Source organism: Nomascus leucogenys, chromosome 16, assembly GCF_006542625.1.
Source record: "Nomascus leucogenys isolate Asia chromosome 16, Asia_NLE_v1, whole genome shotgun sequence".
Taxonomy (NCBI): domain Eukaryota; kingdom Metazoa; phylum Chordata; class Mammalia; order Primates; family Hylobatidae; genus Nomascus; species Nomascus leucogenys.
The window spans coordinates 35,992,443-36,014,161 of NC_044396.1; the positions used below are offsets into that span (position 1 = coordinate 35,992,443).

Below are 21,719 nucleotides of genomic sequence, written 5' to 3' on the forward strand. Positions count from 1 at the left end.
CCTATTCAAGACATTTCATATAAAGTGTGGTCATTTTGTGACTGGCTTCTTTCATTAAACATAATGTTTTCCAGGTTTATACATGTTGTTGCATGTATCAGTACTTCATTCCTATTTATTTTGAATAAATTTTTCATTGCATGGACATACTGCATTTAAAAAATCCATTTATTAGTTGATAGACATTTGGATTATTTCCACCTTTGGGCTGTTAAGAATAATGTTGCTTTGAACTTTTTTTTTTTTTTAATTGAGATGAGGTCTCATTATATTGCCCAGGCTGGTCTCGAACTCCTGGCCGGGCTCAAGAGATCCTCCCATCTCAGCTTTCCAAGGTATTGGGATTACAGCCGTGAGCCACCGCGCCTGGCCTGCGTTGAACATTTGTATATGCATTTTTATGTAGACCTAAGTTTTTCTTTCTCTTGCAGTGGAATTTTTGGGTCACATAATAACTGTATGTTTACATTTTGGATAACTGTTAAAATTTTCCAAAGTGGTTGCACCTGTTGCAGTCTCACCAGCAAGGAATGAACATTGTAATTTTGCCACATTCTTGCTAACACTTGCCATTGCCTGTCTTTTACTTTTAGTCATCCTAATGGTTATGAAGTGTTACCTCACTGTGATTTGGTTTGCAGTTCTCTAATGAGATTGAGCATCTTTTCATGTACTTATTGGGCATTTCGGTATCTTCTTGAAGAAGTGTTTATTCAGCTTATTTGGCTGCGTTTGCATTGGGTTATTTGCTGTTTTATTGTGGAATCATGAGTTCTTTAAAATTCTGTATACTGTTCCCCTATAAGATGTATGATTTGCAGATATTTTCTCCCATTCTTTGGGTTTTCTTTTCATTTTCTTACTGAAGTACAAATGTTTTCAGTAATTTTGATGAGGTCTAATTTGTTTTTTCTTTTGTTGCTTGTGCTTTTTGGTGTCATGTCTAATAAATCATTGCCTAAACCAAGGTCACAAAGATTTATTCCTATGTTTTCTTCCAAGAGTTACAGTTTTAGCTCTTACATTTAGGTCTGTGATTCATTCGGAGTTAATTTTTCTACACACTGTGAGGTAGGGGTACAACTTCATTCTTTTCGATGTGGATACCCAGTTGTCTCAACACTATTTGTTGAAAAAATTGTTCTTTCTCCTTGAATTGTCTTGGCACTTTTTTGTTTTAATTGAAAATCAGTTGACCATAAAAGTAAAGGTTTGTTTCTGGCCTGTGAATTCTATTCCACTGATCTGCATGTCTGCCTTTATTCTAGTACCATACTGTTTTAATTACTGTAACTTGGCAGTGTTGAAATTAGAAGTGTGAGTTTCTGACTTGTTTTCTGTTTTGAGATTTTTTTTTAACTGTTTTGGGTTTGTTGCATTTCCATATGAATAATAGCAGCTTGTCAATTTCTGCAGAAAGCCATCTGGGATTTTGACTGTGTTGAATATATAGACAAATCGGAGAGTATTATCATCGTAACAATATTATTTCCCGTGAGCATGGGTTGTCTTTAAGTTTATTTAGATCTTCTTTAATTTCTGTCTATGTTTTACAGTTTTCAGTGGAAAAAGTCCTGCACTTCTTTGGTTAAATTTATTCGTAAGAGTTTTATTCTTTTTGATACTATTTTGAATGCAGTTCTACTGGCACATGCTACTGCACCTGGCTAATATTTTTTGTTAATTTTTTGGTAGAGATGGAGTCTCACTGTGTTGCCCAGGCTAGTCTCAAATTCCTGGGCTCAAGGGATGCTCCTGTTTTGGTCTCCCAAAGCTCTGGGATTATAGGCATGAGCCAACTGCACCCAGCTCAATTGATTTTTTTAAATATTGAGATTGTATCCTGCAACTTTGCTGAACTCATTTATTGGTTCTAATAATTGTTTGGGTTTTCTCAAGTGTGGATTCCTTAGGATTTCCTATGTACAAGGTCATGCAGCTAGGCATGGTGGCTCACACCAGTAATCCCAGCACTTTGGGAGGCTGAGGTGGGTGGATCACTTGAGCCTAGGAGTTCAAGACCAGCCTGGGCAACATGGTGAAACTGAGTCTCTACAAAAAACACAAAAATTAGCAGGATGTGGTGGCTCATACCTGTGGTCCCAGCTACTCGGGAGGCTGAGGCAAGAGGATTGCTTGAGCCGAGGAGGTAGAAGCTTCAGTGAGCCATGATTGTGCTACTGCACTCCATCCAGCCTGGGCAACAGAGTGAGACCCTCTCTCTTTTTTTTTTTTTTTTTTTTTAAGGAGATAGAAGCTTCACTGAGCCATGATCGTGCTACTGCATTCCAGCCTGGGCAACAGAGTGAGACCATCTTTTTTTTTTACCCCCCCAAGACAGAATCTTGCTCTGTCACCCCGGCTGGAGTGCAGTGGCACCATCTCAGCTCACTGCAACCTCTGCCTCAGCCTCCTGAGTAGTTGGGATTAGAGGCGTGTGCCACCATGCCTGGCTAATTTTTGTATTTTTAGTAGGGACAGGCTTTCACCATGTTGGCTGGGCTGGTATCGAACTCCTGACCTCATAATCCACCCACCTTGGCCTCCCAAAGTTCTGGGATTACAGGCATGAGCCACCGCACCTGGCCAACCATGTCTCTTGAAAAAAAAAAAGAAAGAAAGAAAACAAAATACCATGCTGTCTGTCAGTAGAAATAATTTTACTACTTCCAATTTAGACATCTTTTATTTCTTCTCCTTGCCATGGCTAGAACCTCCAGTCAAATATTGAATGTAAGTGGGAACAGTTGACATCCTTTCTTCTTCCTTCTTTTAGGGTTAAAGCATCCAGTATTTCACTATTCTGTATGATGTTAGCTGTGGGTTCTTTGTATATACATTTTTATCAGGTTGAGGAAATAACCTTCTATTGCTAGTTTGTTGAGTTTTTGCTGTGGAATAGTTGTTGGCCTTTGTCAGTTGCTTTTCCTACATCTAATTGAGACAATACTGTGGTTTTTATCCTTTATTTTGTTAATACATGACATTGATTGAATTTTCAATATTACATCAACTTTGTATTCCTGGGAAAAATCTCTATTGGTTATGGTGTATAACTCTGTATATGTTGCTGGATTCAGTTTGCTAGTATTTTGTTGAGGATTTTTGCATCTATATTCATAAACAGTTTTACTCTGTGCTTCCTTGTTAGGTTTTGGTTTTATCAGGGTAATACTCGTTTCATGGTGTGAATTAGGAAGTATTCCCTCTTCTGTATTTTGGAAGAGTTTGTGAAGGATAGATACTGTTTCTTAAAATGTTTGGTATAAATCACCATTGTACTCTGAGCCTCAGCTTTTCTTTGTAGGAAGTTTTAAAGTTATGACTCAATCTCTTTATTTGTTATAGCTCTCTGATCAGTTTTTTATTTCTGAGTCGGTTTTGCTAGTTTGTCTTTCCCGGAATTTGTTCATTTTATTTTAGTTATTTAATTTGTTGGTATGTAGTTCACATTATTTCCTTATAATGTTCTCTGTAATCTTTTGGGTTTCTGCAAAATTGGTAGTGCGTCCTCACTTTCTTCTATTCCTGAGTTTTGTAGTTTAAATCTTCTCTTCCCCACCCCCAAACCTCCTTGGTCAGCCTAGCTTGTCAATTTTGTTGATCTTTTCGAGGAACTAACTTTTTATATTCTTTGTTGTTTTTCTATTCTCTATGTCACTTATTTCTGCCAGATGGAAGTTTTATTGACTAAAGATTTTTCTTCTTTTTAAATGTAGTCATTTACAGCTACAGATTTCTCAGTAAGTACTGCTTTAGCTGCATCTATAGGTTTTAGTGTATATTGTTTTCATTCCTTTTAAAATTATCTTCTAATTTTCTCATGATTTCTTTTTTTGATCTATTGGCTGTTTAGGAGTGTGTTTAATTTTTGCATACTTGTGAATTTTCATTTTGTTTTTATTGTACGGTTTAAATTTCATTCTATTATTGTCTAAGAACAGTGTTACTATGATTTCACTCCTTTTAAATTTATCGAAGCTTGAGTTATGGCCTAACGTGGTCTGTTGGAGAATGTTTCATGTTTATATTAGAATAATGTGTATTTTGCTGATCCTCGGGGTAGAGGGGTGTCTTCATGCAGCTGTTACGCTTATTGAGGATCCTTTGTATATGATGAGTTTTGTATATGATGTATATTTTCTTTTGCTACTTTCATAGTTTTTTCTCTTTTTCACCAGTTGACATGGTATGTTTAGGGTGGATCTCTTTAGATTTTATGCCATTTGGAGTTTTTAAGCTTCTTGGTTGTATAACGTCTCATCAAATTGAGGAAGCATTTTGGGCTTTGTTTCTTCAAATATTCTTTCTACCTCTGTCTCTCCTTCCTTCTGTGACTCTTACTATGCATATATTTGTGTGTCTGATGGTGTCCCACAGGTCTATGAGGCTCTGTTCATTTTTCTTTACACTCTTTTTTTCCTGTTTCTCAGCTTGGATAATCTCATTTGTCTGATTTAAAGTTTGTGAATTCCTTCTTTTGCCAGGCCAAATCTGCTGTTGAGCTCCTCTGGTGAATTCTTCATTTCAGTTACTATAGTTTTCAACTCCTGAATTTCTGTTTGGTTCTGTCTTTTTATAATTTCTGTGTCTTTATTGATATTCTCTATTTGGTGAGGCGTTTTTATAATTTTCTTCACTTTTTGGATATAGTTTCCTTTATTCCTTTGAATACGTTTATAGTAAGTGATTTAAAGTCATTGTCTAGTGAGTCCAACTTCTGGTTCCTCTCAGGGACATTTTCTCTTGACTACATTTTTTCCTTATCATGCTTTCCTGTTTCTTCATGTGTGTTATAATTATTATTATTATTATTATTTTTTGAGACAGAGTCTCGCCACGATGCCCAGGCTGGAGTGCAATGACATGATCTCAGCTCACTGCAACCTCCGCCTCCTGGGTTCAAGCGATTCTCTTGCCTCAGCCTCCTGCCTCAGCCTCCTGATCCTGAGTAGCTGGGATTATAGGCATGTACTACCATGCTGGGCTAATTTTTGTATTTTTTTTTTTGAGACGGAGTCTCGCTCTGTTGCTCAGGCTGGAGTGCAATGGCACAATCTCGGTTCACTGCAACTCCTGCCTCCTGGGTTCAAGCGATTCTCAGCCTCTTGAGTAGCTGGGATTACAGGTGCACACCACCACACCCGGCTAGTTTTTGTATTTTTAGTAGAGATGAGCTTTCACCATGTTGGCCAGGCTGGTCTTGAACTCCTGGCCTTGGGTGATACACCTGCCTTGGCCTCCCAAAGTGCTGGGATTATAGGCATGAGCCACATCGCCTGGCCTGTAATTTTTGCTTGAAAACTGGGCGTTTTAAATAGTATGATTTAAATTAATTCATATTAATTTCTGGATATTAAATTCTCCCATCCCCTCCCCAGGGTTTCTGTTTGTTGTTGGTGCTATAATTTTGTTTAATGATTTTCCTGGATGAATTTTGTAAAGTTTGTATTGCCTGTTGTGTGTAGCTAATGAAGACGTTATGTGGTTCGTTTAGTTGTCTGTGGACTATTGGATAGAGATTACCTTAAATGCTTTGAGCCAGTAAGTCTGTCATCTTTTACGGAGGGACTCTGTTGAGATGTATGCTTTGGCAGTTTGTAATGCCAGTTTAACCTTCATTTCCTCCTTGTGCAGAGCCTCAAGATGATCCAGAGTTCAGAGGTTAGGGCCTTTTCAGTTTTTTCCTGGGCATGTGCATAGTGATGCAGGGTTTTTTGCTCCTTAGTTCAGCTAAAATCCGGGTTCTTGTCTCATGATCAGGAAAAATTAGGCACACGGACACACTGAAAGGTGAGGAGAGCAGTATTTATGAAAAGAAAGCTGTCGGTGGAAGAAAGGGGGTCCTGCCAACAGGCTCCCACCTCACAGATTGAATACCAGGCCACCCCACATGAGCTGAAGAGGCCAGCCTCCTCCCTGCCCCCACCCATTGCCCTAAGGCGTGAATTCCTGTTGGCTCCACCCCCATTCTCCCAGTTCACAGGCCGGGCTTTAGTCTGAGCCACTCCACGTTGATTTATTTCCCTTACTGTGCCTGTGTTAAGGGATGGAATTTTTCACCATTGGCATGTTTAGGCAAGCCCCCGTGCACAATGACATGGGTGGCATTTGGCTTACTCCTGTGTCTGTCATAATTAACATTGTTATGTTTTCCTAGCAAATTGATCCTCTTATCATTATGCATTCTCTCTCTTTGTAGTAATTACCTTTGCTCTGAAGTCTCCTTTATTAGATGTTAATACTCTTATTCCTGCTTTTTTGATCAATGTTTGCCTGGTATAATTTTTTCCATTCTTTTACATTCAGCCTCCCTATAATGTTGAATTTAAAGTTAGCTTCTTCCAAACAGCGTATGATTGGTTTATGATCTTGGCTCACTGCAACCTCTGCCTTCCAGGCTCAAACCATCCTCCCACTTCAGCCTCCCAAGTAGCTGGGACCACAGGTGTGCGCCACTATACCCAGATAATGTTTGTGTACTTTTGGTAGAGACGAGGTTTCACCGTGTTGCTGAGGCTGGTCTCGAACTTGTGAGCTGAAGTGATTCGCCCACCTCAGTCTCCGAAAGTGCTGGGATTACAGGCATGAGCTACTGTGCCTGGCCTATTTAAGATAATTACTGATATTGTTAGTGCTCAAGTCTGCCATCTTATTTTTACCCCTTCTGAGCTCTTTCCTGCTTCTCTTTTTTTGCCTTCTTCTTGGGGTTACTTAAACAAGTTTAGGGTTCCATCTTTTTTTTTTTTTTTTTTTTTTTGGACACAGAGTCTCGCACTGTCGCCCAGGCTGGAGTGCAGTGGCGCGACCTCGTCTCGATGCAAGCTCTGCCTCCTGGGTTCACGCCATTCTCCTGCCTCAGCCTCACAAGTAGCTGAGACTACAGGTGCCCACCACCACACCCGGCTAATTTTTTGTATTTTTAGTAGAGATGGGGTTTCACCGTGTTAGCCAGGATGGTCTCGATCTCCTGACCTTGCGATCTGCCCGCCTCGGCCTCCCAAAGTGCTGGGATTATAGGGATGAGCCACCGTGCCCGGCCCCCCCGTTTTTTTTTTTTTTGAGGTGCAGTCTCTCCCAGGCCGGAGTACAGTGGCACCATCTTAGCTCACTGCAACCTCTGCCTCCCGGGTTCAAGCAATTCTCCTGTCTCAGCCTCCCAAGTAGCTGGATTACAGGCGCCCGCCACCATGCCTGGCTAATTTTTGTATTTTTAGTAGAGATGGGGTTTCACCATGTGGGTCAGGCTGGTCTAAAACTCCTGAGCTCAAGTGATCCGCCCGCCTTGGCCTCCCAAAGTGCTGAGATTATAGGCGTGAGCCACCATGCCCGTTTTAGTTTTCTTAATGGCTTCTTTAGGTATTATAATATACATATGTAACTTACCACAGTCTACATATGCAACATTTTACTACTTCAAATGAGTTGCAGAAACTTGACTTTTCACTTAGGTACCCATAAAAAGGAAAAACAAACTGTTTTCCCCTCTTCTCTCATACTTAACACAGTACACTTCTATGCCCAGATGTGTGGGGTGTTTTATCTTGACACCAAGCATCCAGCAGTCACCAAGTGGGTATCCTATAATTTAATCCAATTTTGATGCTCTCTACCTGGAGATGGTGTGGGATCACACAGGTTGAGGGCTCAGTCCCACGAGACTGGCCCCACTTCAGAGGCCAATCGCAAGTAGTAGGTTGTCACTCATACTTCTAATCAATTGAATATAAATAGGGATTCCCAAACCTTCCTCCTTAGGTTCAATTAATTTGCTATGTTGGCTCACATAAGTAAGGGAAATACTTAACCTTTACTGATTTATTATAAAGGTATTCAGTAGAAGCAGATGAACAACCAGATGAAGAGATGGATAGAGCAAGACATGGACATTATAAAGGAATTCAATAGAAGCACATGAACAGCCAGATGAAGAGATGGATAGAGTAAGACATGAACAGGTTGAGGGCAGGTGGTGTGCTTGAAGCTTCCATGCCCTTTCTGGGCGAACCACCCTCCCAGTACCTCTGTATGTTTAGCAACTGAGAAGCTCATTGAATCTTGTTAAAGAGTTTGTTTTTTTTTTTTAATTGTTCATTTGTTTTTTTTTGAGATACAGTCTTGCTCTGTCACCCAGGCTGGAGTGCAGTGGCTTGAACTTGACTTACCGCAGCTTCGACCTCCCAGGCTCAGGTTATCCTCCTACCTCAGCCTCCTGAGCAGCTGTGACCACAGGTTCATGCCACCACATCTGGCTGATTTTTGTATTTTTTTGTAGAAATGAGGTCTTGCTATGTTGCACAGGCTGGTCTCAAATTCAGGCTCAAGAGATCCTCCACCCTCGACCTCCCTAAGTGTTGGGATTAAAGGAGTAAGCCATGGTTCTGGCTGTTAAAGTGTTTTTATAAAGCTTGATCTCCAGCTTCCCCCTTTCCCAGAGGTCACTGAGTGGTGCTGATAATACCAACCCACTAATCCTCTAATCCCTTGGCCCTCTTGCTAAGTGACCCCATTCTGAAGTTATCTAGGGGCCCCACCCTAAGTAACCTCCGTAGGGTAAACTTAGGAGTTATCAAAGGGATTCTTTATAAATAACAAAAGATATTCCTATCACTTAGGAAATTCCAAGAGTTGTAGGAGTTCTGTGACAGGAACCTGGGATAATGACCAGATATAGTTCATGTTATAGCACGGTATCTTTACCTTCCCTATTTAAAATACCGTATTGAGTGTCAAATGATTTTACAATTTTTTCTTCAATCACTGATTATAATTTATTTATAAAGTTCATGAGGAACATTTTAGTTGCACAAGAGTAAATAATTGCTACATATTTTCCTTTGCATTGTTCTCCATCTCCCTGTACTTAAATTTTTAAATTCTATGCTCATTACTAGTCAGACAAGATGTCTTCTTTCCTTCTCGTTGAGATACATTCTCCAGTATCTTCCTAATAAAGGAATCACGAGAAGTAAAATTGTAAAGTTCTTGCATGTTTTAAAAATATCTTTATTTTTTTCCCCTTGATAGTTTGGCCGGGAATAGAAGTCTAGATTGGAATTCAGTTTTCCTCAGAATTTTTTTTTTTTTTAGATGGAGTCTCGCTCTATCACCCATGCTGGAGTCCAGTTGCGCGATTTTGGCTCACTGCAACCTCTGACTCCCAGGTTCAAGCAATTTTCTGCCTCAGCCTCCTGAGTAGCTGTGATTACAGGCGCCGCGACCACACCCGGCTAATTTTTGTATTTTTAGTAGAGACGGGTTTTCACCATCTTGGCCAGGCTGGCCTTGAACTCCTGACCCTGTGATCCACCCACCTCAGCCTCCCAAAGTGCTGGGATTACAGGCGTGAGCCACCGCGCCCGGCCTAGAACAGTTTTAAACAATTGTTCTCATACTAATCATAAGAATAATACACAGCTGTTGTGGAGCTGCTAGAAAATAAAGACTACAATAGAAAATATCCCCCATAGGCCCCGCGCGGTGGCTCACACCTGTAATCCCAGCACTTTGGGAGGCCGAGGCGGGCAGATCACGAGGTCAGGAGATAGAGACCATCCTGGCTAACATGGTGAAACCCCGTCTCTACTGAAAATACAAAAAATTAGCCGGTCGTGGTGGCGGGCGCCTGTAGTCCCAGCTACTCGGGAGGCTGAGGCAGGAGAATGGTATCAACTTGGGAGGCAGAGCTTGTAGTGAGCCCAGATTGCACCACTGCACTACAGCCTGGGTGACAGAGCGAGACTCAGTCTCAAAAAAAAAAAAAAAAAAAAAGAAGAAAGTAAATATCCCCCATAAACCTATAAAACCTATAATCAGCATAACATAAGCATTTTGATAATGTAAGCATTTGGATCTGTTTCCTGCCCGTTTTTATACGAATGCTTATATATATTTAAAAATTTGTGCATTATTATTTTAAAATTTAATGTCATTAGTTTTACATGGATGTGTTGTTTGAAAAATGGGTAAGAATAATATTTTCCATTCTGATAAAATCAAAAGCAGAGTATGCATTCTTATGTGTAAATAAGATTTCCATTGGCTTTGCATATATTTTTGTTTTAGTTTCCATTCTACAATGAGTGGAACCTCTGTATAAAGAAAATATTTTATTATTTTAAATAAACAAAAGGAGCAGAATACAACACTGTCTATTTTACAGTTATAACTGGAAGATAATGTCTAATCAGAAGACTCAAATAGGGTAGGAAAACATTAAAATAGTTATGTCACGTTGGTAGCTGGGTGCCCCATACGTAATTTTGTATTTAGTAAATATTTTTGGAATGTGGACGAATAGACCATGATGACTTTTTTCTATTTATTTATTTTTTTAAATTTTCTGTGTGTGTGTTTTTTGTTTTTGTTGTTGTTTTTTGTTTGTTTGAGACTGGAACTTATTTCTGTTGCCCCGGCTGGAGTGCAGTGGTACGATCACAGCTCACTGCAGCCTGGGTCTCTTGTGCTCAAGGAATCCTCTTGCCTCAGCCCCCTGAGTAGCTGGGACTACAGCAACATGCCACCATGCCTGGCTAATTTTTGTATTTCTTTTTTGAACAGATGGAGTTTTGCCATGTTCCCCAGGCTGGTCTCAAACTCCGGGGCTCAAGCGATATGCCTTGCCTTGGCCTCCCACAGTGCTGGGATTACAGGCATGAGCCACCATGCCTTGCCTGTTATAATGTTAAGAGAATAAATAAAGAAGGTGTAATTTCTGGCTGGGCGCGGTGGCTCACGCTTGTAATCCCAGCACTTTGGGAGGCCGAGGCGGGCGGATCACGAGGTCAGGAGATCGAGACCACGGTGAAACCCCGTCTCTACTAAAAATACAAAAAATTAGCCGGGCGCGGTGGCGGGCGCCTGTAGTCCCAGCTACTCGGAGAGGCTGAGGCAGGAGAATGGCGTGAACCCGGGAAGCGGAGCTTGCAGTGAGCCGAGATCGTGCCACTGCCCTCCAGCCTGGGTGACAGAGCGAGACTCCGTCTCAAAAAAAAAAAAAAAAAAAAAAAAAAAAAAAAAAAAAAGAAGGTGTAATTTCTTTTTTTTTTTTTTTTTTTTTTGAGACGGAGTCTCACTCTCTCCCCCAGGCTGGAGTGCAGTGGCGCGATCTCGGCTCACTGCAAGCTCCGCCTCCCGGGTTCACGCCATTCTCCTGCCTCAGCCTCCCGAGTAGCTGGGACTACAGGCGCCCGCCACCGCGCCCGGCTAATTTTTTGTATTTGTTTAGTAGAGACGGGGTTTCACCGTGTCAGCCAGGATGGTCTCGATCTCCTGACCTCGTGATCCGCCCGCCTTGGCCTCCCAAAGTGCTGGGATTACAGGCTTGAGCCACCGCGCCCGGCCAGAAGGTGTAATTTCTGTAAATATTTATACACACCTGAATAATTTATTTGAAAGTTACCTGTCCAGTTTGTATAGCTCTAGATTATATTCTGTACTTGTTAAATGCTCTGACCAAAGAAAAGCAGTATACAATATCATCTGTCCAAGTGCTAGTTTATTTATAGAAAAAAGCAAAACCTACTTTGTGCCTGAGTTTTTATGTACTTTTACCAAGATCTTGAAAATATTTCTCTTTGTACATTACCCTGTAAGATCTTCCTTATTTCAAACCAGTGTATTGAATTTCATGTTGTTCTTTGTCATTTACACATTAATAAAATGTAGGTAACAAATATACTTGTACATCTATAATGTGGACAAATACAGTAACCAAGGGGAAACAAAATAAAAAACTAAAGAAAAAACCAAAGGGAAAACAATTTTGATGGAAAGACTAGTAAAGAATTTGCAATGGTTGGAAAAATAAATAAGATATTCAAGTGGATAACTATGTATAAGGCTGCTGGAGAAGGGAGTGAGCAAGCTAGATGGTGTCAAGGTGAGGGAGAGATTTTTATGGTGTTTAGTGTTAGAGACTTGAACATGACTGAATGGTGGACTTAGTGATGGAACTGGTTAAAGTGGAGGGGATTGGAATCCTGATTGCTATGTCTCATGGTCAGCACCCTGTTCTTCTGTTCAGAATTTCCTTTTTACAGCTTCAAACCACTGAAATGTAAGGCATTATGAGTTTCTTCCTCAGCCTTTTTTTTATTTTTTTTTTTTTGAGACAGAGTTTCACTCTTGTTTCCCAGGCTGGAGTGCAATGGCACGATCTTGGCTCACTGTAGCCGCCGCCTCCCAGGTTCAAGCGATTCTCCTGCCTCAGCCTCCTGAGTAGCTGGGATTACAGGCATGCGCCACCGTGCCTGGCTAATTTTGTATTTTTAGTAGAGACGGGGTTTCTCCATGTTGGTCAGGCTGGTCTCGAACTCCTGATCTCAGATGATCTGCCCGACTCGGCCTCCCAGAGTGCTGGGATTACAGGTGTGAGCCATCGTGCCTGGCCAACCTTTTTTTTTTTTTTAAACTTACCAAAGTTTGTGATATTTTTACTGTTTTACCCAACATTATATACTCCAATAAAAAATTTCAAGCGTGCACAGAGAAGCTTGTGGTTTTGAATTAGATCCTGAGGATCTAAATTTTGTGTTTAATTTACCTGTTACAGATTGAATTCTTTATTTTTATTTTTTTATTTATTTATTATTTATTTATTTATTTTTTTTTTGAGAGGGAGTCTCGCTCTGTTGCTCAGGCTGGAGTGCAGTGGCGTGATCTCCGCTCACTGCATGCTCCGCTTTCCGGGTTCCCGCCATTCTCCTGCTTTGGCCTCCCAGGTAGCTGGAACTACAGGCGCCCGCCATCAAGCCCAGCAAATTTTTTTTTTTTTTTGTATTTTTAGTAGAGACGGGGTTTCACCGTGTTAGCCAGGATGGTCTCAATCTCCTGACCTTGTGATCTGCCCGCCTCAGCCTCCCAAAGTGCTGGGATTACAGGTGTGAGCCACTGCGCCCGGCCTACAGATTGAATTCTAATCCAACATGCTTAACAGTGGTCTCAAACATTTGTGGAATAAGAATCAGCAGAGATGGTTGTCAAAATGCAGATTCCTGAGCCTTGCCTCTCTCAAAATTCTAACTTGTGATTTGGGTACCAAGGTATCTGTAATAGCATCCCTGATTCTAATGTGCATGTTCCCTGGATTGCATTTTTTAAAAATTTTGAGATATATAATATATATGCTGTGAAATTTACTGTTTTAACCATTTTTAGGTGTGTAGTCCTATGGTATTAAATACATTCATATTTGCTGTAGATTGAATGTTTCTCTCTCTCCAGTATTCAGATGTTGAAACCTCCTTCCCTACGTGGTGATATTTAGAGTTGGGGCCTTTGGGAAAAGATTAGGTCATGAGGGTACCCTTGTGAATGAGATTAGTGCCCTTAAAAAAAAAAAAAAAAACTACCCAGAGATTCTCTTCTTCCTTCTGTCCCATGGGGATGTAGTGAGAAGATCCAGGAAACCATCAGTGAACCAGGAAGCAGACTCTCACTGGACACTGAATCTGATGGCCTTAATCTTGAACTTCACAGCCTCTAGAACTATGAGAAATTTCCTTTGTCTCTGTGCCACTCTGTTTATGGTATTTTGTTACAGCTCCCAAAACAAAGATAGCATCGTTTTTCAACCATCACCACCATCCATCTTCAGAACCTTTTCATCATCAAAATGGAAATTCAGTACTCATTAAACTATGACTCCTCATTCTTCCCTCCCCATCCCCAGCAGCCATTCTACTTTCTGTCTTTGTGAATTTGTTTCATAATATGGGTCAATTCTGATTGACCTCATATAATGTTTGCCCTTTTGTATCTGGCTTATTTTACTGAGCATAATGTTTTTGAGATTCAACCATGTTGTAACATGTATCAGAAATTCATTCCTTTTTAAGGCTGAATTAATATTATATGTTCCACATTTTGTTTAGTTATTCATTGATGGACATTTGTGTTCTTTCCACCTTTTGGCTATTGTGAATATTACTGCTATGAACATTGGTATACAAGTATCTGTTTGAGTGTTTTTTTGTTTTTTTTTTGAGAAGGAGTCTTGCTCTGTCACCCAGGTTGTAGTGCAGTGGCGCGATCTCGGCTCACCGCAAGCTCCGCCTCCTGGGTTCAAGCAGTTCTCCTGCCTCAGCCTCCCGAGTAACTGGGACTACAGGCGCCCGCCACCATGCCCGGCTACTTTTTTGTATTTTTAGTAGAGACAGGTTTTCACCATGTTAGCCAGGATGGTCTCTATCTCCTGACCTCGTGATCTGCCCGCCTTGGCCTCCCAAAGTGCTGGGATTACAGGTGTGAGCCACCGCGCCTGGCCCTGTTTGAGTTTTGGGTATATACCGAGCAGTGGCATTGCTAGATCATGGTTGTTTTATTTTATTTTATTTTAATTTATTTTAATTTGTGTTATGTTACGTTATGTTACGTTACGTTACGTTATGTTTTATGTTACGTTAGACAGTCTTGCTGTGTTGCCCAGGCTTCAGAGCTGTGGCGTGATTATAGCTTACTGCAGCCTCAAACTCCTGTGCTCAAGCGGTTGTCTCGCTTCGGGCTCCTGAGTAGCTGGGACCACAGATGAAAATTCCCACCCCTGTTAATTTATTTTTTGTAGGGACTTGCTGTGTTTCCCAGGCTGGTCTTGAACTCCTGGGCTCAAGTAGTCCTCCTGCGTTGGTCTCCTAAAGTGCTGGGATTACAGGTCTGACCCATTGTGCCCTACCCTGTGTTTAACTTTTTTTTTTTTTTTTTTTGAGACAGAGTCTTGCCTTGTCACCCAGGCTGGAGTGCAAGTGGCTCAAACTTGGCTCACTGCAACCTCCGCCTCCTGGGTTCAAGCAATTCTCCTGCCTCAGCCTCCCGAGTAGCTGGGACTACAGGCGCACGCCACCATTCCCGGCTAATTTTTTGCATTTTTGGTAGAGATGGGTTTTCACCATGTTGGTCAGGCTGGTCTTAACTCCTGACCTCATGATTCGCCTGCCTTGGCCTCCCAAAGTGCTGGGATTACAGGCATGAGCCACCATGCCCAGCTGTGTTTAACTTTTGAGGCTCTACCAAATAATTTTTAACAACTGCAACATTTTACTTTTCCACCAGCAATGCACAAAAGTTATAATTGCTACACATGCTTGGCAGTGCTTGTCATTTTTTTTTTTTTTTTAATAATAGCCATTCTGATGGGTGTGAAGTGGCATATCATTGTAGTTTTTTGCTTTTTGTTTTTGGAGATAAGATCTCACTCTGCCACCGAGGCTGGAATGCAGTGGCACAATCAGTGATGCAGCCTTGACCTTCCAGGCTCAAGTGATCCTCCCACTCCAGCCTCTTAAGTAGCTGGGACTATAGGCACATGCCACCACACCCAGCTATTTTTTTTTTTTTTTTCAAAGACAGGATCTTGCTCTGTCACCCAGGCTGGAATGCAGTGGTGCAATAATGGCTCACTGCAGCCTTGACCTCCTGGGCTCAAGCAATCCTCCTACCACAGCCTCCCAAGTAGCTGGAACTACTGGCGCGTGCCACCATGCCTGGCTAATTCTAAAAAAACAAACAAACAAAATTTGTAGACATGGGGTCTCACGATGTTGCCTAGGCTGCTGACTGATTTTTCGTAAGGACACTAATCACATTTGTGGGGGCTCTGGTTTCATGTTCTAGTCACCTCCAAAGGCCTCATTCTCTCTCTCTCTCTCTTTTTTTTTTGAGATAGAGTCTTGCTGTGTCGCCAGGCTGGAGTGCAATGGCAGGCTCTCGGCTCATTGCATCCTCTGCCTCCTGGGTTCAAGCGATTGTCCTGCCTCCGCTTCCTGAGTAGCTAGGACTACAGGTGCATGCCACCACGCCCAGCTAATTTTTGTTTTTCCCTAATAATAATTTTACGAGATTTAGCTTTTATACCTTCCTGTTGCTTATTTTTATGTCTCTGTCTTCTGAAATGATGGAAGGTGGCAGGATTCAGGATAGCTTTTCTTTTCTTTTTCTTTTTTTAAGGACGTGGACTCTCACTGTGTTGGCCAGGTTGAAGTGCAGTGGTGCAATCATAGCTCACTGCAACCTCAAACTCTTGGGCTCAAGCGATCCTCCTGGTTCAGCCTCCTGAGTAGCTGGAACTACAGTCGTGTGCCACCATGCCCAGCTCACTAAAAAGTTGTTTTTTTTTAGAGATGGGGTCTTGCTGTGTTGCCCAGGCTGGTCTTGAACCCCTGGGCTCATGGAATCCTCCTCCCTTGGCCTCCCAAAGTGTTGGGATTACAGGTGTGAGCCATGGCACCCGGCCCAGCGTAGCTTTTATACCTTGTGTTGTTTTCATATGGCTTGTAAAAATATGGCCACTTGTGTATTTGTCTTGTAGACTCTCCCTGACTCTGCTCATGTGGACCTTTTCTGTGTGTCTGCCACCCCTGTGCTGCTGAGTGGATTCCACTTCCAGCACTTTCTCAGTGACGGGTCCAGAAGGGAGTCCAGGGTGACCAGTTTCAGGTGGCCCAGGCTGCTCTCATCTCTTCACATCTTCTTATGGTAGAGCCCCTGCTCTCACCTAGTTTCAGGCGCTGTTCTCAGTTCTATCAGATAACTGTTCTCAGATCTGTCGCCTGCTCTGCTTCCTAGTGAGCACTGATGTCTAGGTTCTCAGGGCCTCCTTGACTCTCTTACTTTCCTTGGCTTCTTTCCTCTCAGATACTGCTACCATGCTGGACTTCGGAGGGTTGGTGGTTTGTCTTTACCCGCTTGTGTTTGGAGTTTGCTGATTAATCGTATTTCTGTTTTTGGCTTTGCTGTCCAGTTGCTCTTTATGTGAAGATTTAGAGACATTCAAAAACTATGCCTTTACTGATGGCACTTCTAGGTTTTCAGATTGTAAATTGTGAACTTAATGTCTATTTAATGAAGTTGATTTTGTTTTTTTGTTTCGATTTTTCTTTTAATAATCATCTCCACAGAGAAAAAGGAGTTGGAATATAGAATGCCCATCCTTTCCAGGAGAAAGACCACTGCAGGTCAGAAGAGCAGGTCTCAGGACAGCAGGGGCAGCTGCCTCTCTATCTGAAGCATGGCTCAGGTGTGGAGAAGGGTTTCAGGACACTTCTGGGACTCTGGTAAAGTATCTGTAGAATTGTTTTCCCTGAATGCCAAAGAGGAAATCCTGAGTGTTCAGAACATTGTAATTACATTTCATTGTGATTCCCTTTCTTATTCTTTCAGGAGACTGTAACTGGTACACTCCTTTTCTTCCCTTTCATTCCTTGAATTCCTTTAATAATCGTGGCAAGTTATTAAGTTAGTATTCACCCTTTTTTTTGGAGACAGAGTCTCACTTTGTTGCCCAGGCTGGAGTACAGTAGTGCAATCATAGCTCATGGCATCCTTGAACCCTTGAACTCCTGGGCTCAGGCTATCTTGCCTCAGCGTGTCAAATAGCTGGGACTACAGGTATGTGCCACCATGCCTGGGTAATTTTGTTTTGTTTTTGTTTTTGTTTTTTTTTTTTTTGGAGACGGAGTCTCACTTTGTCACCCAGGCTGGAGTGCAGTGGGGCTATGTTGGCTCACTGCAACCTCCACCTCCCGGGTTCAAGCAATTCTCCTGCCTCAGCCTCTCGAATAGCTGGGATTACAGGTGCGTGCCACCACACTCGGCTGATTTTTGTATTTTTTGTAGATACTGGGTGTCACCATGTTGGCCAGGCTGGTTTGGAACTCCTGACCTCAGGTAATCCACCCACCTTGGCCTCCAAAGTGCTGGGATTACATGCGTGAGCCACTGTGCCCAGCTGCCTGGCTAGTTTTTTAAAAACTTTCTGTAGAGACAGGGTCTTGCTATGTTGCCTAGGCTGGTCTCTAACCCCTGGCTGCAAGTGATCCTCCCACCTCCGCCTCCCAGAGTGCTGGGATTACAGGTGTGAGCCCCTATGCCCAGCTCACACCTGTACCTCTTTAATCTATGCAGAACCTTTCTACTTTGTTTGTAAATGAAGGATATTTACCAAGAATGTTCTCAGAAGATGAAACCATTGAGCATACCACTCTTCACAAGAAATGTATGTTTACTCTGGAGGCATACTCTGGAGATATTGCAGGTTTGGTTCAGGACCAACACAATAAAGTGAATATTGCAATAAAGTGATCACATGAATTCTTTGGTTTCCCAGTGCCTATAAAAGTTATGTTTATATTATAATGTAGTCTGTTAAGTGCAATAGTATTATATCTAAAAAAGCAATGTATATACCCTAATTTAAAAATACTTTATTGCTTAAAAAAATGCTAACAATCATAGGAGCCTTCACCAAGGTGTAATCATTTCGCTGGGGGAGAGTCTTGCCTTGATGCTGATGGCTGCTGACTGATCAGGTGGTTGGTGGTTGAAGATTGGGGTGGCTGTGGCAGTTTCCTAAAATAAGGCAAAAGTGGAGTTTACCACATCTATTTACTATTCCTTTCATGAAAGATTACTGAGTAGCGTGTGATGCTGATAACATTTGACCTGTAATAGAACTTCTTTCAAAATTGGACTCAATCCTTCCAAAGCCTGACACTGCTTTATCAACTAAGTTTATAGGATATTCTAAATTCCTTGTTATCACTTCAACAATGTTCACAGCATTTTCACCAGCATTTATCTCCAGATACTACTTTATCTCCAGAAACTACTTTATTTGTTCATCCATAAGAAGTAACTCTTCTTCCATTCAACTCTTAGGAGATTGCAGCAATTCAGTCTTCAGGTTCTACTTCTAATTCTAGTTCTCTTGCTGTTTCTATCACATCAGTTTTTCTGCTGAAGTCTTGAACCCCTCAGTCATAAACAAGGGTTGGAATCAACTTCTTCCGAACTCCTGTTAATGCTGTATTTTGACCTTCTGTCATGAATCATGAATGTTCTTAATGGCACATAGAATGGTGAATATTTTTCTGAAAGTTTTCAATTTACTTTGCCCAGATCCATCAGAGGAGTCACTATCTGTGGCAGCTACAGCCATATGACATGTATTTCTGAAATAATAAGATTTGAAAGTCAGAATCACCCCATGATCCATAGGCTGCAGAATGGAAGTGGTGTTAGCAGGCATGAAAACAACATTAATCTCCTTGTACTTCTCCATCATAGCTCTTGGGTGACCAGGTGCATTGTCAATCAGCAGTAATAGTTTGAAAGAAATCTTTTTCTTCTGAGCAGGTCTCAACAGTGGGCTTAAAGTATTACAGTAAAGAATGCTGTAAAGAGATGTGCTGTCATCCAGGCTTCGTTGTAACATTTATAGAGCACAGGCAGAGTAGATTTATCATAAGGGCGCTAGGATTTTCAGAATGATACATGAGCATTGGCTTCAACTTAATGTTACCAGCTGCATTAGCCCCTAATATGAGTATCAGTCTGTTCTTGGTGAAGCTTTGATGCCAAGCATTGACTTCTCTCTAGCTACGAAAGTCTTAAATGGCATCATCTTCTAATATAAGGCTCTTTCATCTATATTGAAAATCTGTTGTTTAGCGTAGCTACCTTCATCAATGATCTTAACTAGATCTTCTGGATCACTTGCTGCATTACCTTGTACTTTTATGTTATGGAGATGATTTGTTTCTTCAACTTCATGAACCAACCTCTGCTAGCTTCAGACTTTTCTTCTCCAGCTTCTTCACCTCTCTCAGCCTTCACAGAATTGAAGAGAGTTAGGACCTTGCTCTCGATTCTGCTCTGGCTTAAGGGAATGTTATAGCTGATTCAATTTTCTATCCAGATTGCTAAAGCTTTGTATTAGCAATAATGCTGTTTTACTTTCTTATCATTTGTGTATTCACTGGAGTAGCACTTTCAATTTCGTTCAAGAGCTTTCCTTTGTATTCACAACTGGCTTAACGGTTTGGTTCAAGAGGTCTAGCTTTTAGCCTATCTTAGTTTTTTTTTTTTTTCTCTCTTTTTTTTGTATTATTATTATACTTTAGGTTTTAGGGTACATGTGCACAATGTGCAGGTTTGTTACATATGTATCCATGTGCCATGTTGTTTTGCTGCACCCATTAACTCGTCATTTAGCATTAGTTATCTTAGTTTTTGTCATGCCTTCCCTTCCTACCTAAGCTTAATCATTTCCAGCTTCTTTTTTCTTTTTCTTTTTCTTTTTCTTTTTTTTTTTTTTTTTGAGACGGAGCCTCTCTCTGTCGCTTGGGGTGGAGTGCAATGGTGCGATCTTGGCTCACTGCAACCTCCACCTCCCAGGTTCAGGTGATTCTCCTGCCTCAGCCTCCTGAGTAGCTGGGATTACAGATGCCTGCCACCACGCCCAGCTAATTTTTGTATTTTTAGTAGAGACGGGGTTTCACCATGTTGGTCAGGCTGGTCTCGAACTCCTGACCTCAGGTGATTTACTCGCGTTGGCCTCCCAAAATGCTGGGATTACAGGTGTGAGCCACTGTGCCCGGCCATTTCCAGCTTTTGATTTAAGGTGTGAGACATTCAGCTCTTCCTTTGCTTGAGCACTTTGAGGCCATTGTAAGGTTATTAAATTGACTTAATTTTAATATTGTTGTGTTGCAGAAAATAGGAGGCCTAAGGAGAAGGCAAGAGATGGAGGAACAGCTGGTTGGTGGAGCAGTCAGAACACACACAGCATTTATTAATTTTGCTCTCTTATATTGGTTTTGACTGCGGCACCCCAAATCAGTTACAGTAGTAATACCAGAGATCACTGATCACAGACCATCATAGCAGATTTAATAATAATGGTAAAGTTTGAAATCTTGGGATAATTACCAAAATATGACACAGAGACACAAGTATATAGGTGAGCAGATGCTGTTGGAAAAATGGCGTACAGAATTGCTTGACACAGGATTGCCAGAAATTTTCAATTTGTAAAAAAATGCTTTATCTATGAAGCACAGTAAAACAAGGTATGCCTTTATATTCAGAATCTTTTGGCAATGAGATATTCTGGATAATTTTTGTGTTTGTGGTAACTTACAGAGTAATACTATTACAAACTCAAGATAATTTGGGTATGAGTAGTAATGAGTACCTCATAGGCAATCGGAGTCATATGTATGAGCAGGTATTACATTGAATGTTAACGTGAAACATTTTGGTCAGTCAGATCTTTTTAGATTCTGGAAAAATAGAATGAATTTATAAATATACAAGGAGTACATGCTTTGGGAATACTGAAATTGGTGAATTGGTAAAGGAAATCAGAGAAGAATATTTTAAGGAGAATGTACTTTAAGATTTTGAATATTTTATAAAAGTTTTTTTTAGCATTTGTCACATAAATTCCATGATTGTTATTTTGCCTGCAGTCATTAACAGCTGAAGAGAAGACGATTACAGAAAAGCACCTTGAATTATCCCCTAGACCCAAGCAAGGTAACTATTTTGTTGATTTCTTGACAGAGAAGATATAAGACTAATAAATCCTTCTGTGATTATTTTAAAAATTTGCTTTTTTAAAAAAGTTATGTGGTTTGGGTAGACTATATTCATAGTTAAAAAACATCAAGATAAGGTAAAAAGATATTTTTGAGAACTTTGTCATCGCTGTCACCATCTACCCCATTTCTCCTGCCTGCCTACAGTTAACTAACATTTTTCGTGTGTCCTTCCTGAGTTCATTTTTATCACAGAGCCCAGTAGGTTAGCTCATGCTCATAGCTCCAGGGTTTTGTTTCTTTGTTTTTAATCTGATTTGGGAAAGAAATGTGACCTATGCCATAAGAACTACACTGCTTCAGGCTCTGAAATTCTTTCTTGATGAATTAGGGAACTTTCAATAA

General features: G+C 41.1%; 1 protein-coding gene across 8 annotated transcripts in view; it reads left to right on the forward strand.

Moving 5' to 3' along the window:
* The window catches only part of SPIDR (scaffold protein involved in DNA repair), a 508,026-nt gene that overhangs the window by 6,011 nt on the left and 480,296 nt on the right, over positions 1-21,719 (forward strand). For 5 of the 8 annotated variants that reach the window (XM_030795010.1, XM_030795009.1, XM_030795014.1 and 2 more), the window contains exons 2-3: positions 16,893-17,048; positions 21,246-21,312. The exons of 1 other annotated variant lie outside the window; for it this stretch is intronic. In XM_030795010.1, coding sequence (XP_030650870.1) covers positions 16,893-17,048; positions 21,246-21,312 — 223 coding nt within the window. Of the gene's footprint in view, positions 1-16,892; positions 17,049-21,245; positions 21,313-21,719 lie in introns of those variants that run through there. 2 more of the 8 variants (XM_030795011.1, XM_030795013.1) reach the window with 2 other exon arrangements.